The 25,776-nt window shown below is 43.8% G+C and overlaps 1 protein-coding gene across 2 annotated transcripts in view; it reads left to right on the plus strand.

Moving 5' to 3' along the window:
- The window catches only part of tfcp2l1 (transcription factor CP2-like 1), a 48,280-nt gene that overhangs the window by 17,592 nt on the left and 4,912 nt on the right, over window positions 1-25,776 (plus strand). Inside the window, exons 7-13 of one of the 2 annotated variants that reach the window (XM_080199473.1) lie at window positions 1,076-1,186; window positions 6,047-6,135; window positions 7,899-7,947; window positions 9,733-9,826; window positions 10,785-10,875; window positions 13,009-13,115; window positions 20,089-20,231. In XM_080199473.1, coding sequence (XP_080055599.1) covers window positions 1,076-1,186; window positions 6,047-6,135; window positions 7,899-7,947; window positions 9,733-9,826; window positions 10,785-10,875; window positions 13,009-13,115; window positions 20,089-20,231 — 684 coding nt within the window. The remainder of the gene's footprint in view (window positions 1-1,075; window positions 1,187-6,046; window positions 6,136-7,898; window positions 7,948-9,732; window positions 9,827-10,784; window positions 10,876-13,008; window positions 13,116-20,088; window positions 20,232-25,776) is intronic. The other variant, XM_080199474.1, reaches the window with a different exon arrangement.

Here is a 25,776-nt window from a genome sequence, read left to right on the forward strand (position 1 = left end):
GCAGGCTCGAAGGGCCAAATGGGCCCACTCCTGCTCCTGTTTTCTATGTTTCTTGGTGTGGAATTTTCCCAACTGGGTCTAAGTCCTGTGGCAGGTCTGGAACATGGAGTGTTTCCCACTGTGGAGGCCAATGGGAAAACACGCCATATCCTCTGCCCCGACCTCATTAATCACGCACTTGGATTATTTGTGTTGAATTCTGTGGCTGGGCTAGAATGATGGCTTGATCCCGCCATCATATCCAGGTGCCATATTGAAAAGGTGCCCAACAGCACTGCGCCACCATTGAAGAAAGAAGCTGGAGCTACAAGAACACTCAGGCTGGACACTGCCACTACCCGGTGACACTGATCTGGAAGACCCATATGATAGATGCTCCCCCCCATCCCTACCCACTGCTATGGTGTTCTGGAGTCCAGAGGTGCTGGTGGCCTCCATCCTGAAATCCAGAAGCAGCCCCAGGCATTATTCGGATGAATCCCGACTTCTACACGCCATGTTGTTCCAGATGTGCTCTGAAATGATGTGTTTTCCCACTGTAGCTGTTGACAAATCGGGAGTAGGGAGAAGATTCCAGTCAGGCCTTCATCAGCATCCCATTGGCAGGGGGCAAATCAGTTTCATGCCAGCCTCCATTCGCCATGGCAGGCACCATGGGGCAACTCCGTGGGCAATTCACGTCAGTGTGAAATGAGTTTTTGGATCCCTGCCAAATTCTATCTCTTACTATTTCCCCCAGCCACCTGGCATTGAACCCAAGGAACGATGGGAGAATTCCACTCTATGTTTCTATCACTGGGTCAACCCAGCTCTATGATCCATCTTAACTCATCACATTCCTTACCCTTTTCTCTCTCTCCAGAACCAGGTTTAATTCCACATTGAATACACTTTACAGCATAATGTTTCTGGAATAATACTGAATTGGTTGGAGAGCGTTTTGTATGGTTCTGCTGAGTGGAAGCTCTTGTTTGTTCTGATGTTTGTTTGGTGTGTTGTAAAGCCAGGAGGTTTGACTCGCTCCTGGACTCCTGTTACAATTGAGTGTGGTTGTGACGAGTCTCTGTTCTTAAAGCCTAAGGGAGCTGATCGGAAGCAGAAAACTGATCGGGAAAAGATAGAAAAGCGAACAGTCCAAGAAAGAGAAAAATACCAACATTCGTACGATACAACAATCCTCACCGAGGTAAAGTTTTCTTATTGTCACAAGTAGGCTGACGTTAACACTGATTGCAGTGAAGTTACTGTGAAAATCCCCTAGTCACCACACTCTGACACCTGTTCAGGTACACAGAGGGAGAATTTTGCATGGCCAATGCATCTAATCAGTACGTCTTTCGGACTGTGGGAGGAAACCGGAGTACCCGGAGGAAACCCTTGCAGACTTGAGGAGAATGTGCAGACTCCGGACCGATAGTGACCCAAGCTGGAAATCAAACCTGGGTCTCTGGCTCTGTGAGGCAGCAGTGCTAACCACTGTGCCACTGTGCTGCCCTAGGGATTATCCTGCCAACACTCTTGCACTGGGGAGTAATTTATAACTAAATTTACGTTGTACTAAACTTCAAATCAAATTGACACTTTTCTGCTGTTGACGTGATACAATGATTATTGATAATCTCTGTTCTGGCTGTTTTCAGTGCTGGCAGAAAGGCAAGTATGTTTCTTGAATCTGTGCACTTGTTTTCTCTCTGGGAAGTTAACTTGGCATTATTTCTACAAACAAGGACAGCAATCTGTGGGAAAACCATCTCACCAACATCAAATTACTCATCGAGGCATTTTCTTTTAAATATGATTAATAGTAAAGACCTGTAAAGCAGAATACACGTTTCCCTCACATGTATGATGAAGTGATGGAGCTGCAATGGAAGTGGCTAATTGCTGCTGGAGTTGGTCCTTTCTTTCTCTCAGATCTTCCGTCCCGTATTTGGCCTGGATAAGAATGAATTATAGCTTTATTGTAGACCCGTGGGTGACGACCTCGTAATCATTTGATGTTGGTGTCTTCCAATGAAAAATCAATTTTGCGAAATTGCCAAACTGGGCGAGATTGCACATATTGTAATCATTTCAAATAGAATCCCTACAGTACAGAAGGAGGGCATTCAGCCCATCGAGTCTGCACTGACCACTAGCATGTCCAAACCCTATCCTTGTAATCCCACATACTTACCCTGCTAATTCCCCTGATACTAAGAGTCAATTTAGCATGGCCAATCAACCTAACCCACACACCTTTGGACTGTGGGAGGAAACCAGAGCGCCTGGAGGAAACCCACGCAGATACGGGGAGAATGTGCAGATTCTGCGCCGACAGTGAGAGGGAATCAAATCCTGGCGCTGTAAAGCAGCAGTGCTAACCACTGTGCCAGCGTGCCATCCCATCTTTAAGCAGTAATACTTGTCGCTATATAGAACACAGCAGACACACAGAGAGGTGAAATTCTTCATCTGGTTTGTAATACCTTTCCTCGGAAATGGGATGAAGGGAGGAAACATTAAAGTTTATTCAGCAGGTCATGTAGTATCTGTGAGGAGAGAAACTGAGTTGGGGGTGGCATTTGTTCTGAGCTGAGGTTATCGCCTTGGAACATGAGACTTTTTTTTTCCCGTCTCTCCACAGATACTGGCAGACCGTTTGAGTATGTCCAACAGTTTCTGTTCCGAATACAGATTCCAGCACCTATAATGTTTAGCTCTTGCACTGATCCTAACAAACTTTTACTTAAAGTGTTTCACTGCAATGCTTTGACTTCCAAGAACAAATCTTGCTTTAGCATTAGAAGTTTCTTTTTATTTGTTTTACTTTTATTAACACCTGAAAATAAAATTTATTCAAAATCAATCTTGCACCATCGAGGTGCTATCTAATACATTTCTGGTGCACAAATTATTTTAATGTACTGATCTGAGTGTCAACTTGACTCAGTTGTTGAAAGTGTGGCCTCTGAAGTAGAAGTGTGGAGTTCCAGGCACCGGACAAACCACACTTCCCAGCTCGAAACATTATCATGAATGGGAGAGAAAGCGTAGCGGGAGACAAAGCGTAGTTGGGAAGCACGGACGCAAATATTGTAAACCATGCAGTAACCTTGGCTTGTTCTGCAATGCAGTGTCGAGGGAGTGTTATAACAGATCATCTTCCAGGTGAGATTAAGCTGATGTGCCGTCTGCCTGTTCAGATGCATGTTGGGAAGTTCCCATGTGACCAGTCAGCACACTCCCAACGGCCTAATCAACATTAACCTCACAATGTAACACAAGCAAAAATTAACTAGGGGGTGGTGGTGGTGTTGTGGTAATGTCACTGGACTAGTAACCCAGAGGCTTAATGCACTGGGGACACAGGTTCAGATCCCACCATGGGCAACTGGTGGAATTTAAATTTGGTGAATAAATCTGGAATATAAAGCTGGCTGCAGTAATGGTGACCATGAAATGTTCACTGATTGTCGTAAAAGCCCAGCTTTTCAATCATGTCCCTTTAGGGAAGGAAATCTACCATCCTCACCTGGTCTTGACCTCTGCCCTTCTTTCAAGGCTGATTCCAGGGATGAAGGGGTTTCCTTATGAGGAAAGGTTGGACAAGTTGGGCCTTTACTCATTGGAGTTTAAAAGAATGAGAAGTGATCTCATTGAAACCTAAAGAATGCAGAGGGGCTCAGCTGGGTAGATGTGGAGATGTTTTCCTGGTGGGGAAACATAGGACTAGATTAAAATGGGGGTGGGGTGGGGGGGGGGTGAATTTTTCCACCATGGAAATAATAGAAGGCGGACCATGGGAAAGTCCATTGACCTCAGGTGGGATTTTTCGGCTTTGGGGGAGAATGTGGCAGGAACATCCGACCCAAAGTGTTTTAAGATAAGGGGTCACCCCATTCAAGATGGGGATGGGAAAGAATTTCTTTTCTGGGAGGGTGACTGTTATTTGAACTTTGCTTTCATAGAGAGCAGTGGAGGCTGGGTGATTGAATCAACGAGGAGAGTCAAGAATTAAGGGGGACAGCCAGGACAGTGGGCAATGAGATCTGTTACAATAGTAATCAGTGGTGGAGCAGGTTTGGTGGACTGAATGGGCTACTCCTGCTTCTATTTCTTATGATGTTATAGCAATAAGTTTATGCACCCTAGTTATTAACTTGCCGTCTGCATAAATAATTTCCCCTTGTTAACCAAATCAAGGTGAGGTGTGAATGAGTATCTGTGACTGTGGCATCAAACAGCCTAAGGAACATTGAAATCAATTAGGAGAAAATTCTTCCCTGGGTCATGCCTCCCACAAAGGAAGATGGTTGTTAGAGCTCAGTCATCTCAACCCCAGGACATAGAATCATAGGATCCTACAGTGCAGAAGGAGACCATTCAAGTCTGAACTGACCACAATCCCACTCAGGCTCTATCCCTGTAACCCCATGCATTTATTCTAGCTAGTCCCCCTGACACTAAAGGACAATTTAGCACGGCCAATCCACCTAACCTACACATCTTTGGATTGTGGAATAAGCGCGTTTAAAATTTAAGAGTTAAACAGAACAATGAAACCCTACAAATATTTAGCACAAGGATTTATAAGTTTAAAATGCTTTAGGGAGAGCAGAGAATGATTTAAAAAAATATGAAGCAGCAATAATTGTAGCAACGATAATAGTAACAACATACGTTTGATATATTATCCATATTTTTCCAATGAATTTAACAGAGTAGAGGTCATAGGACAGTTATTAGCCCAAACAGTGCATCATCTTCTGTTTATATGACTCAATATGACTATTATTCACAAAACCGTATCAGGATACAAAATATTAAACATTCATAAAATAAAATCATGCCAGGAGATCAGCAGAGTCATGCTCTTGACCCAACCATCTTCAGCTGTTTTATCAGTGACCTGCCCTCCACCATACAGTCAGACATGGGGTTGTTTGCTGATGGTTGCACAATGTTCAGCACCATTTGCATGCCTCAGATCTTGAGTTGGTCTGCATCCAACATGAATAACCTTCAGGCTTGGTCCAATGAAATATTTGCTCAATGATAACCATCCCCCAGAATGTTATACAATCATAGAATCCTACAATGCAGAAGGAGGCCATTTGGTCCATCGAGTCTGCACTGATTACAATCCCATCCAGGCCCGATACCCATCACCCCATGCATTTACCCTAGCTAGTCTCCCTCACACTAAGGGGTAATTTTAGCATGGCCACTCTATCTAATCCGCACATTTTTGGACCATTGGATGGTGGGGAAATTCAATGATGGTCATCCTATTCAATGCCAAGGGGAGATGGTTAGATTCTGACTTGTTGGAGGTGGTTATTGCCTGGCACCTGCATGGCACAAATGTTACTTGCCACTTATTATTCCAAAACTTAATATCCTTCCTGAAGTGCTGCACCCAAAATGGTACAATATTCTCAGCTTTAGCTGGATTAATATCTTTATATAAACTTAGCCTGATACTGTTGCATTCATATTCTGACACTGTCAGAACTCTGGGATCCTGTACAATGTTTATTTGTTTTGCGTCATTGTCAAACTGTCCTCCGACATTGGTTTGTCCACCCAAACCATAAAGAATTCCATAAAAAATATCTGGAATTAAGAATCTATGGATGACCATGAAACCATTGTCGGAAAAACCCATCTGGCTCACTAATGTCCTTTAGGAAAGAAAATCTACTGTCCTTACCTGATCTGGTCTACATGTGATTCCAGAGCCAAGGCAATGTGGTTGACTCTCAACTGCCCTCGGGCAACAAGGGATGGGCAATAAACGCTGGCCAGCCAGCGATGCCCATGTCCCATGAATGAATAAAAAAAACCCTTAAATTGCTTAGCTCCGCTATTCTTTTTGATGGTTTATAACTTTGAACTTTTGCTTGGTACACAAAAATACTGCAGCATTTATTCATCACTTCCTACACGTGACCGACCAGAGGAACAGCTATCATCTTCTTTTTCATTTTAATAAGAGAATATTAATGCAATGCTGAATGTTGAGAGATGCCAACTGAACTATACTCCTCATTCTTCTTTGCAGTGCTGTCCATGGCCCGATGCCTCATACGTTAGTAGTTCTCCCTGCATAGGTTACCACAGCTTGCCTGTCAGCCTTAGTGTCAGTGAAGGGTATGTACCACATTCTCTACAAAATCCCCTTTGTCACTGCCTTGGCCCTGAGCGACTGTAGGTTTGGGATGCCAGAACTGAAAACCAAACTTTGTCTTTGTTTGTTTAAGCAATCAATGTCCTAATTTCAATAATTTGGCTCAAAGTGAACGAGTTGCTGTGTGCGGCTACAAGGAAGAAAGTAAAAAAAGTAAAATTTATTTATTAGTCACAAGTAAGGCTTACATTAATACTGCAATGAAGTTGCTGTGAAATTCCCATAGTCGCCACACTCCGGCACCTGTTCAGGTCAGTGCGCATAACCATTGTATACATCTGGCAAAAATTTGAGGGCCTCAGAATCACTTCAATTTTTGCCTTTGTAACTGTGGTTTGAACTTGAGGTCCCTGCTTTGCTTAATTATTATGTTACGGGATGGCAGTCTTTTGGTTCAGGTGGGAGTAGAGAAAGAGGGTGGAATTTCCCTATCCCACCCGTCACGGGAATTGTATGGAGGGTGGTGGGGTGCGGCATGGGGGGGTGGGGTGGTGAGGGGATGGGATGGAGGGTTGGTGGGGGGAGGTGGGTGGGTGGATGGGGTGGAGGGATGGGAGTGGGGTGAGGGGGGTGTGGGGGGATGGAGTGGAGGGGTGGGGAGATGGGGGTGGGGGACGTGGGGGGTTTGGGGTGGGGGTTGTGGGGGGGCTGGAGTGGGGGATGTGGGGGGGGGTTGGTGTGGGAGGGTGAGAGGGTGGGGGGAACAATGCAAAGGTCCATTGACCTCGGGGTGGGATTTTCTGGTCTTGGGGCGAGCACAGCCAGAGAATCCTGCCCAGAGTCTAGACTAAATTTGTCTTCCTGACTGAGCAAAAGACACTGCTTGTGGGTTTGGGGAGGGTGGGGTTGGTGGGGGGGGGGGGGGGGGGGTGGTGGTGTTTCTATGTCTAAAGATAGTTTAGGCAACATCAGTAGACTACACATAGGTGCAATTTACTGGACAGTTTTAAATGAGAAACCCTAAACCTTTAACCCTGAGCTTTTTGCTGTAAATGCAGTTCCAGAACATTGCTGCATTGACCATTAGAATCCAGACAGTGACTTTAGACAAGATATTTCATGTAATGAAGGGCACCACGGGTCAGATTGTGTCCTCACCTTGTACCTGCAGTCTATTTCAATTTAGTCAAGGGTTGTGGGTGTCGCTGGCTAGGCCAGCATTTATTGCCCATCCCGAATTGCCCTTGGGAAGTGGTGGTGAACCACCTTCTTGAACAGTTGCAGTCCCCGAGGTATAAGTACATCTACGGCGCTGTTAGGGAGGGAGACAGTGGATCAGGAGCTAAGATGCTGACCAATTGCCTCACTCCTCCAAAGCATCCAATTATGCTGTGTCCAGCATTGTCACAAGTCTCGTGCCATTCTGTCTGAGAACAGCTGTTATAGCACAGACTGGGAATTAAACCTAACTTGACGGGCCCAATATTTCAGCACCACACTATATCACCAAGGGAGCACGTCTGCTTAGAAGTTAGTTTAGTATTTAATGAATCAGTGATGGATTTGTGTTAGCAATGTGGTTGATCTCCATTGGACCGTATCTTTGAGCCTCTTACAAATATTCCCTGGATTCTTGTGTTTCAGTTTGGATTAACACATGGGACATTTAGATCCTGGGTCTTAAAGCTCTTTAGTCACACTCTTTGTATTATTTGCTTGTCTACTGCGTATTAACGTCACTATATCATCACTCACAAACTTTTCTTCTGGTTATGTGCAACTTCAGAAACTGGTCACCAACAAGCCAAGAGGAGTTGCTGTCTCTGAGCGCTGATGTAAGTACTCATGAAGTAATGATAATACCTTGCTTTTCTCTTTTTTTTAAAGGACATTCCAATTTGCTATTCATTTACTTAAGTTTAAAGTTTATTTATTAGTGTCACAAGTAGGCTTACATTAACACTGCAATGAAGTTGCTGTGAAAATCCCCTCATCACCATACTCCGGCACCTGTTCGGGTACACTGAGGGAAACTTGACTTCCACAATGCAAAACTAGTCTGCCTGTGTCCTACCCTGCACCAAGCTCTCTTTACCTCTCACCCCTGTGTTCAATGGCCCATGCTGACTCCCAGTCAAGCAATGCCTTAATTCTAAAATTCTCACCCTTGTTTTTAAATCTTTCCATGTCCCCATCCCTCCCTGTAATTCTCCGCCAGCCCAACAATACTCAGAAACATCTATGCCCCTCTAATCCTGGCATCTTGGGATGGCATGATAGCATTGCGGTTAGCACTGCTGCCTCACAGCGCCAGAGACCCGGGTTCGATTCCCAGCTTGAGTCACTGTCTGTGTGGAATTTGCATATGTGTGCGTGGGTTTTCTCTGGGTGTTCTGGTTTTCTCCCACAGTCCAAAGATGTGCTGGTTAGGTTGACTGACCATGCTAAATTGACCCTAGTATTACGGGATTAACAGGGTAAATATGTAGCGTTATGGGAATAGGGCCTGGGTGGGATTGTGGTCAGCACAGATCTGATGGGCTGAATGGCCTCCTTCTGCACAGTAGGGATTCTATGATCTTAAGCATCCCTCTTCTAATCATCCCTGATCTTAATCATCCAATCTTCATTTGCCTGTAGGCCCTAAGCTCTGGAATTCCTTTTCTTCACCTCTCCGCTTCTCCTGCTTTAAGACGCTTCTTAAAACCTACCTCTTTGTGCAAGCTTTTGATTAACTGGCCTAATGCTCAAAACATTGAATGTATTCAAGAGGCAGCTAGATAGTGCACTTGGGGCGCATGGGATCAAAGGTTATGGGGAGAAAGCAGGGTTAGGCTATTGAGTTGGACGATCAGCCATGATGAATGGCAAAGCAGGCTCGAAGGGCCAAATGGCCTCCTCCTGCTCTGATCTTCTAGGTCTCTAAGTTTCTAAAACCACTGTGGAGGGACAAGTAGCATCAGATTGCCGTTGCATTCCTACTTTATTGTAACGCATCAGAGCTCCGCACTTCTGGCTGGGACTCTGATTCTGGCTCCTTGAGAAATGTGGAGCAGACCTTCAATCCAATTGCTTCTTCATAGACCACTGGGGAAAGACAAGCCGAGCCCTCTTCCTGTGGCACTAGCTGCCCTATTCTAGTAAGTGTTCGCCAGTAGTCAGTGGTATTCCAGGAGGGGAGTCAGTGTGACTGAATGTGGGCTCAGTGTCTAGGGTTAGCCCAGACTTAGACTACAGTACTCCTGTCTAACATTTCCTGGGTAACTATTCAGCTAAGTAAGTTGGAACTGTCTAAGGTCTCTGGCTCTAAGTCGGGTGTTGGGGACGCTTTTGGTGGATCCCAGGAAACAGGAATTTCCCACTGGAAGTTTAAACTTCCCATAAAATTTCCAGAGTCAGTGCATTGGGACCTCTGAGGGTGTATCATGTGGGGTATGTCCAGTCTCTGATGATCTGGACACTAGAAGATGTGGACCAATATCTCCTTGTGTGGCTTGGTGTTGTATTTTGGGTTATAAAACCACTGGAAGCACCTTGGGATATCTTATGTTAAAGCTGCTATATAAATATAGGTTGTTGTTGTTTTTAATGGGAGATGTCTTATCCTATTTACAATACAGTACTTGTTGCCCACAACCTCCAGCCAGGATGCGCAGCAGTGGCTGCACAGAAACCGCTTCTCAGCGTTCTGCCAGCTATTCTTCAACTTTTCAGGTGAGCTATGTTTTATTTTCACAAATCTAGAATTATCATAGAATCATAGAAACCTGCAGTGCAGGAGGCCATTCGGCCCATCAAGTCAGCACTGACCACAATCCCACCCAGGCCCTATGCATCTTAGGTGGATTAGCAGGGTAAATATGTGGAGTAACGGGGATAGGATTATTGTCAGTGCAGACTCAATGGGCCAAATGACATTCTTCTGCACTGTAGGCATTCGATGCTTCTATAATACATATGATTCCAATCCCACACAATGTAGTTGACCCTGGAATGGACAAACATGTCATTCATTTCACGGGTAATTAGGGATGGACAACAAATGCTGGTCCAGCCAGTGACACCTACATCCCGTGAAAAAAATACATTAAAAATAAGCCAAACGACGATACCTTTAACACTCAGCATCTCGTTGCTTGCAACGTAAACCCAGATTTAATTCTACAATTAATTTGGATGGGTAAGAGAGAAATGGATAGATGTGCTTTCTGTCTTCCCTGTATCTATTAGGGTGGGAGATATCATCACATGGCGCAGCTGAAACAGGCATTAGAATATCTTTTGTAATTTTAAGTTTTTTAATTTTAGAAAAATATTCTGCTATTATGTAGATTTTTGCTACAATATTGAGCCCATCTTTTAAAACGCTATACTCTGTACACTTCTATGCTCTATACAGAAGCTCTTGTGTGACTCTGATGGAAGTTTATGGAAAGTCTATTACATGGAAACAACAGCGTTATGGATGGGCTTCCTGAAATAGCTGTCCACGTTACTGAAAGTTAAACAGTTGCATAAGATCCGAGTTATTCCAATACTTTTGTGTGGTCCATTCAATTAAACTTACATGAACTTGCCTTTACTTCCAGGGACAGACTTCCACCACACATAACATGCCTTTATCTTCTTGGCTGTTTGCATGCTTACATGCATGTTCTAATGAATTCCTCAGGTGCAGACTTGTTGAAAATGTCTAAAGAAGACTTGATCCAGATCTGTGGCCCCGCAGATGGAATCAGACTTTTTAATGCAATCAAAGGAAGGTGAGTTACGTGGACCACTGCCCCATAACCTTCTCTCTCCCTTGTAAACCCTGTTATTCAAGCAAGTCTCACTGAAGCTTAGAACTAGAGTCCTTCATTGCAGGCGGCTTTCCCTTTGAATTGCATTATCACCATCCCCTTTCTTCTGTCCCAATTTGTACACACTGCTTTCAATAACTTCATTACAAAGACCCTGTCACTTCCCAGAGGTCTGGTAGCTCAGTAGATAGTGTCTCTTGCCTCTGAGCCAGAAACCCTAGGTCTAAGCCTTACTCCAGTTCTTTAGGCCAGGAAGGGAGGGTTCCTAACCCAGCCAAACAAGTTGATAACCCAGGTGCATCCTTCCAAGATGCCCGTGATCAGCAGGAGAAATTGTGGGTCCAGCATGCTGAATGTAGTTCGTTGCCTTTCAAAGTGGAACCACTTGTTTATCTCTAACAGCTGGAGATGCCAGTGGCCCTTTGGGACCCATGGCTAATTATGGATGGACTCACTTTCCACCATTTACCAAATGCTCTCACAACATTCAGGGGTGATCTTTCCAAAAAAGATTTGAGCTGTTGAACAAGCTTAAAAAGAGGAGAGAATCGCACCCATTCTTAGGGTGAGTTTCCAGATGCTATCGCGTGGAACTTAGTAAAAAAGGTAAAATGCGATTCTTGCCAGTAAGGGGAGTTGTCGGAGCCTATTCACACCGGGAAGCCGGCTGCTGAGCTGCAGGGGCGCTATTGTGCATGTGTCCAATCTCCCAGTGTACTGTGGGATGTCACTTCCCAAACCTCCTGGACATCACAAGCCTCACCTGCCAAATGATCCACATCCCTGCCTTCCCCCACCCCCTCCCCCTTGATTGGTGCTTGGACGGTTATGTTTGGGTCTTACTAATGATATTGAGATGATCTTATAAATATTTAAACCAGTCTTGCACCCTTCCCAGGTGTAAGGCTGATTCTGCTGGCTGAGCGGTGCCCACAATGTCACGAGAGGTGGGAAACTGGGCGCGAACCCAGTTTTTTGTCTCTTGCCCAATTTTACCGGCTCACCACTCCAATGGACCAGCGTGATGAGGCGGTAAGATCACCCCTCAGTCTTTCATTGGTTGTTTTCTTCATGTCTTTGTTCTTTGTATACCACTGCTGAGTGCCAGAGAACATTGGCATTACACCAAGATACTGGAAATGGAGTATAATTGATGAAACCCTTCAAGTGAAATCTATTTGCCAGTTTAAGCCAAATGAATGATTTCTTAAATTTTATGATGTTGCACTTATGCTGAATCGAGGAAGCCTTTTCTTCAACTGGGGGGCAGGATGCGGGGTTGGAGGATGCGGGGGTGGGGGACGCGGGGGTGGGGGACGCGGGGGTGGGGGACGCGGGGGTGGGGGACGCGGGGGTGGGGGACGCGGGGGCGGGGGACGCGGGGGCGGGGGACGCGGGGGCGGGGGACGCGGGGGTGGGGGACGCGGGGGTGGAGGATGTGGGGATGGAGGACGTGGGGGTGGAGGATGTAGAGCTGGAGGATAATGACACAGTATCTAGTGTTTTCCTATTCCCAGGTCTGACCTGGCTCCACAACATGTTTCTTGTCAGTTGTAGTTGAAGTAAAGCAGAGTTTGAACAGTTAAAATGTTGTGCAGTGCTACTTTAACATAAATTATTTTGCACGCACTGACATCCTTGTTCATTCAAATGTGAAACATTCTTCCTATTTTTAGATAGAGGGTGGCACAGTGGCACAGAAGTGAGCACTGCTGCCTCACAGCGCCAGGAACCCGAGTTCAAGTCCTGGCTTGGCTCATTGTCTGTGCACATTCTCCTGTGTCTGTGTGGGTTTCCTCTGGGATGCTCCAGTTTCCTCCTGCAGTCTGAAAGATGTGGTGGTTAGGTGCATTGACCATGCTAAATTCTCCCTTTAGTGTACCCGCACAGGTGCCGGAGTGTGGCAGCTAGGGGATTTTCACAGTAACTTCACTGCAGTGTTAATGTCAGCCTATGTGTGACGCTAATAAATAAAATTCAAGATGTTAAGATATGCCTATTGTTGTTATCTATCCTTAATATTGCAATATGAAGTTAACTTTGGTTTTAGAATAGTGAAATTAACAATGATACTTCTGGTACTCATACCCACAGAAATGTGCACCCAAAGCTGGCTGTTTATGTGTGTCAGGAGCCTGGACAGAATCAGGAGACACATCAACACAAACAAGAAAGAATTGGAGTGATTGGCAGTTCATGTGGTGAGTTCTGTTACGGTTGTGCTTAAGGAGGAATGAACCTATGTGAGAGCCTGATAGACCCAGAAGGAGGTTAGATATTTCATATAATAATAAACTTTTCTTCCCCGAACTGCACTCCCCCAGCTCCATTGCGTGACAGCACAGCAAAGCCAAATGGTCTTGCTTTCGAGATTTAGGGATTTACTTTAGTTCCCAAGCATGTGAAAGAGAAGAGAATGGACCCATCTATGCACGTTTTGCGGACGTTAGTTTGTTTCTACAATGGCAGCGATTCAGCAACTGCTGCGATAACTGTTTTCTCACGTGAGGGAGAGTCTCAGTAGTGTCGCAGGATGGAACAACTCCAGCACTGAAGGCTTTCGTTGGGATTAGAATATTCATAAAATTGCTCAGCTGTATTAAACTGTAACTGACGAACAGGATATTGACGACATAAAAGGATACTGAAGACATTCGGAGCGATGGTCACCAATTAAGTGAATGGGTTAGCGAATGGCCCAAAACGCTCTAGCGTAGATAGGTGAAATTAAGATACTTAAGAAAAGCAGCCACGTGTGCAGAATGTATGGGTGACCGTTTAGCAAGGAGGAAGGATCGTGTTTAATGACTATAGTGAAGCTATCCAGTCAATGCAAAGTTATTTGGGGGAAGGGGGGGTGGTGATTACTGATCATAATGGAGAAACAAGCAGCTGGAATGTGTCTCAAAGACATTTAGTTACAAGTTAAAATGAATTATTAACTCTGTAGAACACCTTAGTAAGGTCATAGAGTATTTTCCGATGCTTTTACTTTGGGCATTAATGTTCCAGCAAAAAAACCTTAGATTGGCGAGTTCGGAAGAGTGAAATGATGCCCGGGGCTCAGCCTCTGATTTGTGACAAGAGGCTCAAAGAATCCTTTAGTAAAACTGGGAAGGGGACAAAATTTAGGCGTCAAAGATGGAAAGTGAGTGTGAGCAGTATCTGTAACTCAGGCTTTAATTGCAGTTTGAGGACAAGCATCAGATCAGCACTTCTTAAAGAAGACTAGGGATTTGGAAACATTTTCTCGCTGTCGATTTGTGGGATATGCTACAGGCAAAAGTATTAATGCACCACTTTTAAATAAGAGCTGATTAAACATCCATTGCATTAAAAGGATCAAGGGTTGTGAAGTAAGGAACAGGATGTCACAAAGACTGGTGGAGTTGCTGATCGTGCCTGGGATTGTCAGAAAATACAACAGGATACATAGATTGGAGACTTGGGCACAGAAATGGCAGATGGAGTTCAATCCAGACAAATGCGAGGTGATGCGTTTTGGAGGATCAAATTTAGGTGTGAATTATACTGTAAATGGCAGAACCCTTAGGAACATTAATAGACAGAGTGATCTGGGTGTGCAGGTTCACAATTCCCTAAAATTGGCAACACAGGTGGCCAAGAGGATTAAGAAGGCATGTGGCATGCTTGCCTTCATCAGCCGGGGCACTGAGTACAAGAGTTGGGAAATCACATTGCAGCTGAATGAAACCTTGCTGAGACCGTATTTGGAGTATTACGTGCAGTTCTGGTCACCACACTACCAGAAGGACATACAAGCTTTGGAGAGAGTGCAAAGAAGTTTCACCAGAAAGTTGCCTGGTCTCAAGATTGTTGGTTATGAGGAAAGGTTGAATAAACTAGGATTGTTTTCACTGGAAAGACGGACGCTGAGGGAGACCTGATAGAGGTTTACAAAATTATAAGAGGCATAGGCAGGATGGATAGTCAGAGGCCTTTGCCAAGGGTGGAAGTGTCAGTTACAAGGGAGCACAGGTTCAAGGTGAGAAGGGGTAAGTTTAAGGCAGATGTGCGGGGCAATATTTTCACACAGAGAGTGTGGATGCCTAGAACACGCTGCCAGAGGTGGTGGTGGAAGCAGGCACATTAGCAATATTTAAGAGGCACCTGGATGGGTACATGATTAGGGAGGGGATAGAGGGATACGGACCAAGGGCAGGGCTTTTTTCTTTAGTTCAGTTAGGGCATCATGATCGGCACAGGTTTGGAGAGCCAAAGGGTCTACTCCTGTGCTGTACTTTGTTCTTTAAATGGGTGCAGAAGATTCTGTGGGGAGCAGTCAGAGGTTGTAGTCTATGTTGGACTGAATAATAGAATAAAGCTGTTGAGATCCTGAGATCCGGAAACTCCAGCTCAGTTTCTGGAGCTGAGGAGGAGGACCTCAAAGGTGGGATGTCTGAATTACGTCCAGTGGTGTGTGCTGGTGCAAATGGGAACAATAAGATCAAGCAGCTTAATACGTGACTGGAGAAATAGTGCAGGAGGGAAGCCTTCAGATTCCTGAGGCATTGGGGCCACAGGATAAAATATTCAAATGCAATGGAACATTTTCACAATGATGGTCAATTTAATGATCATTTACCTGTTCCTAATTAAACCCTATCATTAATTACTCTACTATACTAACCATACACCATTACTTTATGACACACAAAGTGGTCAACACCTTTTAAACTCAACTATCTAAAGTTTTCCGACTCTAAACTGAGGCTGCCACCATGGTTCATGAATCTCGAGATGCCACGATCTACATGTCCTACCAAATAGAAGCATAGCAACATAGAAGATAGGAGCAGAAGGAGGCCATTTGGCCCTTCGAGCCTGCTCCACCATTCATCATGATTATGGCTAATCCTCCAACTCAATAGCCTAATTCTGCTTTTTCCCCATAACCTTTGATCCCATTTGCCTCAAGTGCTATATTCACCTCTTGAATACATTCAATGTTTTGGCATCAACTACTTCCTGTGGTAATAAATTCCACAGGCTCACCACTTATTGGGTGAAGAAATGTCTCCTCATCACCATCCTAAATAGTTTACCCTGAATCCTCAGACTATGACCCCCTGGTTCTGGACTTCCCCAACATTGGGAATTGCCTCCTTGCATCTACCCTGTCTAGTCCTGTTAGAATTCTATAAATCTCTGAGATTCCCCCTCGTTTGCCTGAATTCTAGCAAAAACAATCCTAACCTAGTCATGCTCTCCTGATACCTCAGTCCTGCCATCCCTGACCTGACGCTGTGGCTCATGGCCAACCCTAAAATGCCCACCCTGTCAGTGGCTTTCACTGGGGTGATATTGCAGGCTCGTTATCCACACCTCTAACATGCATCGTTAAAAATCCCACACAACTGCAGTAGGGGTAAGAATTCTGGAATCAGGACCCCTCTGCCACAATCAAATCTTACATGTCTCCGTTCTGATGTGGATGGAGGCATGAAAATCCAACCCTTTTGAAGTCCATAATCCAGGTAAAGTTGATTGTCACTTGGAGATAAACACAGATTAATAAATATTCTTGGATTGGTTAAAGGCAAATCATATCTAGCAAGCTGAGCTCTTTGAGTTGAGAGGGTTGGCCTGTGAGGAGAGACTGAGTAAACTGGGGCTATACTCATTGGAATTTAGAAGAACGACGGGGGATCTTATGGAAACATATACATTTATGGAGGGAATAGATTAGATGCAGGGACATTGTTTCCACTGGCAGGTGAAACTTGAATTAGGGATCATTGCCTCCAAATAAGGGGGGAGCAGATTTAGGACTGAGTTGAGGGGGGGACTTCTTCACTCAAAGGGCTGTGAGTCTGTGGAATTCCCTATCCAGTGAAGCAGTTGAAGCTACCTCGCTGAATGTTTTTAAGGCAAAGATAGATAAATTTTTGAACAGCAAAAGAATTAAGGGTTATGGTGTGGGGTGGTGGGTGTGGTGGTGAGTGGAGCTGAGTCCAGCAACGATCTTATTGAATGGCGGAGCAAGCTCGAGGGGCCAGATGGCCTATTCCTGCTTCTAGTTTGTATGTACTTATGAAGTAAATGGGAGGATTGATGAGGTTAGTATATTTGATGGATAATATCCATATAAGGATATTATTAAAGTAGCAAGAGTGAAGAAAAGGTTTACTGGGATGCTACCGGGACTTGATGGTTTGAGTTATAAAGAGAGGCTCGATAGACTGGGACTTTATTTCTCTGGAACGTAGGAGGCTTTGGGGTGATCTTATAGAAGTCTATAAAATAATAAGGGGCACAGATCAGCTACATAGTTAATATTGTTTCCCAAAGGTAGGGGCGTCTAAAACTAGAGGGCATAGGTTTGAGGTGAGGAGGGAGAGATACAAAGCATCCAGAGGGGCAACTTTTTCACACAGAGGGTGGTGAGTGTCTGGAATGAGCTGCCAGAGGCAGTAGTAGAGGTAGGTACAATTTTGTCTTTTAAAAAGCATTCAGACAGTTACATGGGTAAGATGGGTATAGAGAGATATGGGCCAAATGCAGGCAATTGGGACTAGCTTAGTGGTTAAAAAGAAGGCGGCATGGACAAATTGGGCTAAGGAGTCGGTTTCCATGCTGTTAACCTCTACGACTCTATGATGGATGTCTAGATTTTCAGATGATATTTGATAAGGTGCCATATAACAGGTTTGTTTGGGACAAGTTTGAAGTTTGAGGTTAAAGAGGTAATGGTAGCGTGGATACAAAATTGCCCAAGTGTCAGAATTAGAATAGTGGTAAATGATTATCTCTCAGACTTGAGGGGCATACACAGTGGTGACTCCCAGGAGTTTACTGCAACCACTGCATATACGGTCTGGATTGGATAGAAAAGGCATCATTTCAAAATTCGCAGATGGCACTAAACTCAGAAATGTCGTGACCAGTGAGGAGTATCATTCATAGCAGACTTCAGGAAGATTGTAGACAGACCATTGAAATGGACATCCAGATGCAGATGAGATTTAATGAAGTGAATTGCAAAGTGATGCATTTTGAAAGAGAGAATGAGGATAGGCAGCATGAAGTAAATGGTACCATTTCAAGGTGAGTGCAAATTAAATCGGGATGGAAGAACAGAGAGACCAGGGGAGGGGTTCAAACACACACAATATTCTTCAGCTGGTACAACAGCAGGCGAAGGATACTTAAAAAGTACAACATTATGGAATCCACAAAGCGAGGGAGTAATGCTAATTTTTTTAATGAATCAGTGAATAGGGCGCAGGTGGAATATTGTATCCAGTTCTAGGTACCAAACTGTGTGGAGTTTGCATGTTCTCTCTGTGTCTATGTAGGTTTCCTCTGATTGCTCCGGTTTCCTCCCACAGCCCAAAGATGTGCAGATTTGGTGGATTGGCCATGCTAAATTGACCCCTAATGTCAGGGAGATTAGTAAGGTAAATAAACAGGATAATGGGAATAGGGCCTGAATAGCCTCCTTTTGCACCAGTGAGGTTCTATGATTCTAAAAACCTTAGGGAGATGTTAAGGTCTTGCTGATGGAAGCAGAGGAGATTTGCTAGCCTGAAATCACAGCTTCAGCTCTATTGAAAAATACAGGAGGCTGGGATTGTCCTCCTTAGAGCAGAGAAGGTTAAAGGGAAATTTAATAGAAGCTTCAAAGCTATGAAGAATCCTGATAGAGCAAGTATGGAAAAGCTGCTTCAAGGAAGGTAATAAAGAGATCTTATTGTTCAGTGAGCTGTTCTAACTTGGAATGCACTACTAAACTGGGTGATGGAAACTGACTCAATAGTAATTTTCAGAAGGGAATTTGATATATATTTGAAAAAGCTATGGGGAAAGAGCAAGGCATTCGGACTAATTGGTTAGCTTTCAAAGGGATGATACAGATATGATGGGCTGAATGCACTGTTCTATACTGTATAAGATGTCGGTAAGTTTAAATTTATTCATTGGTGTCACAAGTGGGCTTACATTAATACTACAATGAAGTTACTGTGAAAGTCCCCTAGCTGCCACACTCTGGTGCCTGTTCGGGTACACCTGAGGGAGAATTTAGCATGGCCATCTTTCAGACTGTGGGAGGAAACCGGAGGAAATGCACGCAGACATGGGGAAAACATGGAGAATCCGCACACAGAGGGTGACCCAAGCAGGAGGCTATGAGGGAGCAGTGCTAACTACTGTGCCACCATGGTATATGGTATAAGCAATAGGATGGTTCATTCAATTAGAGGAATTTACTTTGAAATATTCGAGGGCCTCGGGCTGATGGTATGGATAGATGTGCAGCAGGTGAAGTGTGAAATGATACATTTCGGTAGAATGTGTACAAAAACAGAGACACCTGGGGATATATGTACAAAAACTGTTGGAGGTGGCAGGCAGGTTGCGAAAGTAACCCAATCCAGGAATTGAATCCAGTCCAAAAAGTGGTCCTAAAGGCAAACAAGATCCAGAGCTTCATAAATAGAGGCATCGAGTACAATGGCAAGGAAGTTTAGATGAACCTTTTATAACACACTGGTTCAGACTCAGCTGGAGTACTGTGTCCGATTCCGGGCACCACCTTTTGGGAGGGATGTGATTTCTGAGAATGATTTTGGGGATGAGGGAAGAAGATTGAAGAAGGTGGGGTTGCTCTTCTTGGAGAAGAGGAGATGGAAAGGAAATTCGATGGAGGTGTTTAAAATCAGAAGTCAAGTCAGATTAGGTAGAGGCGGAACTTTTACCAGGGGTAAAAGGGGTGTGAACCAGAGGACATCAATTTAAGATGAATGGCAGAACCACCAACAGTAATGCAGAGAACCATTTTTACACAGCAAGTGGTTATGATCTGGAAAGCACTGCCTGAGAGAGTGGTGGAGCCAGATTCAATGGAATCTTTCAGAAGGGAATTGGATAATTATCTGAAAGGGGAACAGATCTGCAGATCTGACGTGCAGGGGTGAGGGTGGGGAGTACGGCTAGCTGATCTACACTTGCTGAGACCTGGCATAGGCATGGTGGGCCGAATGGCCCTCTTCCATGGAGGTCTCCCCACAAGCACGGTGTCCTGCGTCAACATGAGTCAGCATTATCGGGAGAAGTGGGCGCAGAGGAGAAAACATTTCCAAGTATTTAATGTGTTTCTTATTTGAACTGTTTTTTTTATGTGATGAAATTCTTTTTCCCGGTTTCCTCCAGTATACCATGCAATCTTTTTGGAAGAGCTGACAGCGATAGAATTAACTGAGAAAATAGCAAATCTGTACAGCATTTCTCCGCAGCAGATTAACCAGATCTACAGACAGGGACCCAGTGGGATCCACGTGCTTGTCAGTGATGAGGTGAGATCCAAGAGAGGTCCATGCGCAGATGGCAGCTGAGATGATGGTCGATTTTTGACCTTTCCTTTGCAACAGTTTTGCTTTTTCTGGAATCTTCTTTTGGGGTTTGAATGCTCCTGAATGGAATCAATTTGGACGGGAGTTTGTGAATTCCATGCTTTAGCTCTTCACTGACCAATATATTTCTTCTAGCATTTGCACCTCTGAGTAGGAGATTGGAAGAACGTGTTCTTTGCATACTTTTTTCTTTCCTTTTGCCTTCTCTTCCTTTGTTCTTTAGTTATTCTATAATTCCTTTCTTCCTTCCTCCATTCCTCCCTGCTTTCCTTCGTTCCTCCCCTCATGCTTTCCTCCCTCCCCATCTGCTTTTCTCCCTTCCTCTCCTCCTCTTCTTTCCCTTCCTCCCTCCCCTCCTGCTTTCCCTTCTTCCCTCCTACTTGTGGGCTGAACCTTGTGGAATTTGCTCTCACCTTTCGTTCCGTGTCTAATTTGCAGGATTTTTAAAAATTCAAACTTTGCATCATCTAATCATTTGCTTCAGTAGCCTTGTGTCTTCTTCCTCATAATGATAGTGATGTTCTATATGAGGTGATTCTTCAACCACACGTTCCAACGATTGAAAAAAACTTGTCTCGTGACCTTTGATTCATAGTGGAATTAAGATGAGGCCTACTAGATTATCAAATGGAAATTTCCAGAACCTCAATATAAACTTACTTTTCACAACATCTTGTAAGTCACATGATTGTGAAATTGGATGAAATATGCTTCAAGTATTAACAGGGATTTATTGAGGTGAATACTTTGGTTTGACAGTTTGATATATTTATGGAGGAAATCTGAGTTCTTTATAGAATACAGTAATTTACACCCATCTATTCCTTATATCTAGCCATTCATGAGGGATTTATTATGTTGTGAAAAAAGTCCATTGTGGTGTTAAACTACATGTGGTAGAAAACAGTACATTAATGGAACCTGTTAACTGGTCACCGCGGTGAAATGCTTTACCGGTTTGGATTGGAAGCACTGTTTCGTGTTTCTCATGGAGTTGAAGAAAATTCCATCGCTTAGATTTTGATTTGATGTGATTTATTATTCTTACACGTTAATATACAGTGAAAAGTATTGTTTCTTGTGCGCTACACACACAAAATATATCATTCATTGAGAAGGAAATGACAGAGTGCAGAGTGTAATGTTACAGTCATAGCTAGGGTGTAGAGAACTTAATGCGAGGTAAGACCATTCAAAAATCTGACAGCAGCAGGGAAGAAGCTGTTCTTGAATTGGTTGGTACATGACCTTAGACTTTTGTATCTTTTTTCTGAAGGAAGAAGGTGGAAGAGAAAATGTCCAGAGTGATTGGGGTCCTTAATTATGCTGGCTGCTTTGCCAAGGCAGCAGGAAGTGTAGACAGAGTCAATGGATGGGAGGCTGGTTTGCATGATGGACACAGCCCTTGTGGAGCACTGGTGTTGAGGATGATCATGGAGGAGGTGTTGTTGCCTACCCTTACTGATTGAGGTCTGTGAGTTAGGAAGTTCAGGATCCAGTCGCAGAGGGAGGTGCCGAGGTCCAGGCCACGGAGTTTGCAGATGAGTTTCATGGGAATAATAGTGTTGAAGGCTGAGCTATAGTCAATAAATAGGAGTCTGACATAGGTGTCCTTATTATCCAGGGTTGAGTGCAGGCCAGGGAAATGGCGTCTGCTGTGGACCTGTTGCAGTGGTAGGCAAACTGTGGTGGATTCATGTAATCTGGGAGGCTGGAATTGATTTGGGCCATGACTAAGCTTTCAAAGCACTTGAATTTGGATTTGCAAAGTATATCCTAATGTGTGTTTTCAAAAATAAGATACACCAGTTGTATATGGACTTATCTATTGCTCAGTTCTTGGTTCCAATCTTACACAAACTCAGTTAAGGCAATAGAAAGAGTAATGAGAAATGCTAAGGATGAATTTATTTCATGCCTCAACCAGCCTGATTCAAAATAGAGAAATAAGCTGAGCTTTTAGGCAATAACTGCATGCTGTACGTGGACAATATCACACCATATGGATTGAGTTTAGATTTATTGCTGTTTAGCCCAACTCATCTCCCATTAACCAACCTTAATCTTTTTCACAAATGAATACAACTGTGAATTTATGTATGGGTGTAAACTGCCGCATTAAGACCCATATTTGTGGTGTCAACTCCCGACAAACGGTAGCAGACCTGCCGGGATTTCTTTGGAGGATAGGAACAACATTGCTCGCTACTGATCTCTATAGCAGGACCTTGCTGTCTGACTTACAAGACCTAAGTTTTAGTTACTTAAAACTGGGATTCCCCAGTCCCAACCCTCTGCCCAAGGCAACTAGACAACTAAATGGATTTTTATTTTTTTTAACATTTGAATGGGGTGAACCTTTTGCACCAATGTAGAAACAGCTGGAACACTTGCTGTATAGGCCTCCCCCATAATGTGAGGCAAAACTTTGAAACCGTGCCTATGCATTAGAATATATTTGATTCCTAATGATACATTTTGTGTGAGGCAGTCAATACCTGGCGAATTCTACCAATGTTTTTAGACCAAGAGCAGAACCCAAATTTGAGGTTTTGTTTAACAATACGTGCAGCATGGCAGTATAGTGGTTAACACTGCTGCCTCGCAGCGCAAGGGACTTGGGTTCCATTCCGGCCTCAGGTCACTGTCTGTATGGAGGTGAATCTTTATACAGAGTTTGAAAATTTCATTGCATCTACCCAAATCCCAAAAGCAAAATCCTTTAAGCACGAATCATATTTGCATGCAACAATTGTAACCTTGAAATGATTACATAGCATTGATTACCTAAAAGTTCAAATTTTATATATAGATTTTTCCTTTTCCTAACCTGTGGAAGTGGCTTGCAGTTTGCTCTTGATGGCATTCAGATAGTTGACTTAATGGATGTAGTTTCCTTGCTGTATTGTTGTGTTGCCTAGTAAGAGCTCTGCAGTTAACCAATGATGAATAATGCACAGACCTTTCTCAGGACTTCTGTGGAAACTGGGTGTGTATTTTGGATAGGAACTGGTTCTCCAGTAATTTCTGACTATCAGAACCTCCCGCTAGATACGGGGCTGGGTACAGGAAGTAGACAAATTAAGCAGCAATGATATCTTGTTCCAACACTTAGCTGCAGTTGCACTAATGTGGAACCTGCATTCACAAGTTTGCTTATTGAGATTAGTTGTCTGTGAGATTTCCTACACCTTTTGTTCAATCTAAGGCTGCTTGTAGATTTATTTACTTGTGGTTCATAGGATTTTGGGACTGGACTCAGTTCCGCCAAAACTCTCTACCCTGTTTGCATCCATTGGAATTTCTGTTGGATGTGCTGGTGGGCATAGTGTTGAAATGATCGGCCGAAATGATCTACATTACATAAAAATTCCCAATCATTCTGTGACAATTGTATTCCCCATTAATTTCAGAATGATTCACAGCAGTATTTTCAGAGGGCCATATACTACAGAGATGGTAATTGTGAACACCATTTAGGTTCTTAATAGCAATGGATTTCTTTCATTGAATATCCACCTCATAAATGAAGATTTGTTGTTACACCAACTATCATGATGTCTTTAATTGCAGGAGTCTAATATGTCAATCTTTTTGCCCATACTGTCTTAGCCCCAACAGTTTGGACATCAGAAAACAGCACTCTCTGGTCCACCCCTCAAGAACTTCAAAACTTTTTTGTTACTTAAATGTCAATTACTAGGTTTAAGGTAAAAGGGGGAAAGTTTAAAGGAGATGCAAGAGACATAGTTTTTACGCACCTGTGGAATGTCCTGCCTGAGGACGTGGTAGAAGCGGATGCAGTAGCAACATTTAAGTGGCATCTGACAGATACATGAAGAAGCAGGGAATAGAGGGATGGAGACCACACAGAGGTGAAAGGTGTTTAGTTTAGAAAGGTATCATGTGTGGGCGCTGGCTTGGCGGGCTGAAGGGCCTGATCCTTTGCTGTACTGTTCTTTGGTCTTTTACCTTTGTTATTTGCTTTTATTGTGGGGGTACTGACTGGTCCTTGTGATTGATGAAGATGTGCCAAATGTAACAACTTGTTGAGAACATAAGAACTAAGAGCAGGAGTAGGTCATCTGGCCCCTGTAGCCTGCTCCACCATTCAGTAAGATCATTGCTGATCTTTTTGTGGACTCAACTTCACTCAACCGCCTGCTCACCATAACCCTTAATTCCTTTACTGTTCAAAAATCTATCTATCCTTGCCTTAAAAACATTCAATGAGATAGCTTCAACTGCATCACTGGGCAGGGGCTTCCACAGATTCACAACCTTTTGTGTGATGAAGTTTCTCTTCAACTCAGTCCTAAATCTGCTTCCCCTTATTTTGAGGCTATGTCCCCTAGTTCTAGTTTCACCCGCCAGTGGAAACAACTTCCCTGCTTCTATCTTATCTATTCCCTTTATAATCTTGTATGTTTCGATAAGATCTCCCCTCATCCTTCTGAATTCCAATGAATATAGCCCCAGTCTACTCAATCTCTCCTCATAAGCCAACCCTCTCAACTCTGGAATCAAACTAGCGAATCTTCCCCTCCAGTGCCAGTATGTCCTTCCTCAAGTAAGGAGACCAAAACTATACACAATACTCCAGGTGTGGCCTCACCAGCACCTTATATAGCTGCAACATAATCTCACTGTTTTTGAACTCCACCCTTCTAGCAATGAAGGACAAAATTCCATTTGCCTTCTTAATTACCTGCTGTACCTGCAAACCAACGCCTTGAGATTCCTGCACAAGGACACCCAGGTCCCTCTGCACAGCAGCATGTTGCAATTTTTTGCCATTTAAATAAGAGCCCATTTTCCTGTTATTCCTACCAAAATGGATGACCTCACATTTACCAAAGGGATTGTCTATATCCCTTTGCAGACTTTCAGCGTCCTCTGTACATTTTACTCTTCCACCCACCTTAGTGTTGTCTACGAATTTTGACACACTACACTTGGTCCCCGACTCCAAATCATCTATGTAAATCATAAACAATTGCGGTCCCAACACTGATCCCTGAGGCACACCATTAGTTACTGATCGCCAACCAGAAAAACACCCATTTACCCTCACTCCTTGCTTTCTGTTAGTTAACCAATCCTCTATCCATGCTAATACACTACCTGTAACATTGTGCACCTTTACCTTATGTAGCAGTCTTTGGTGTGGCATCTTGTCAAATGCCTTCTGGAAATCTAGATATACCACATCCACAGGTTCCCCATTGTCCACTGCACATGTAATGTTCTCAAAGAATTCCACCAAATTAGTCAAACATGGCCTGCCCTTCATGAACCCATGCTGCGTCTTATCAATGGGACAATTTATATCCAGGTGTCTCAAAATTTCTTCCTTGATGATAGATTCAAGCATTTTTCCTACTATAGAAGTTAAGCTGACTGGCCTATAATTACCTGCCTTTTGTCTATCTCCTTTTTTAAACAGTGGCGTCACATTTGGTGTTTTCCAATCTGCGGGAACCATCCC

The sequence above is a fragment of the Carcharhinus amblyrhynchos genome, chromosome 11 (genome assembly GCF_965287045.1).
Source record: "Carcharhinus amblyrhynchos chromosome 11, sCarAmb.v2.hapA, whole genome shotgun sequence".
Lineage (NCBI taxonomy): Eukaryota > Metazoa > Chordata > Chondrichthyes > Carcharhiniformes > Carcharhinidae > Carcharhinus > Carcharhinus amblyrhynchos.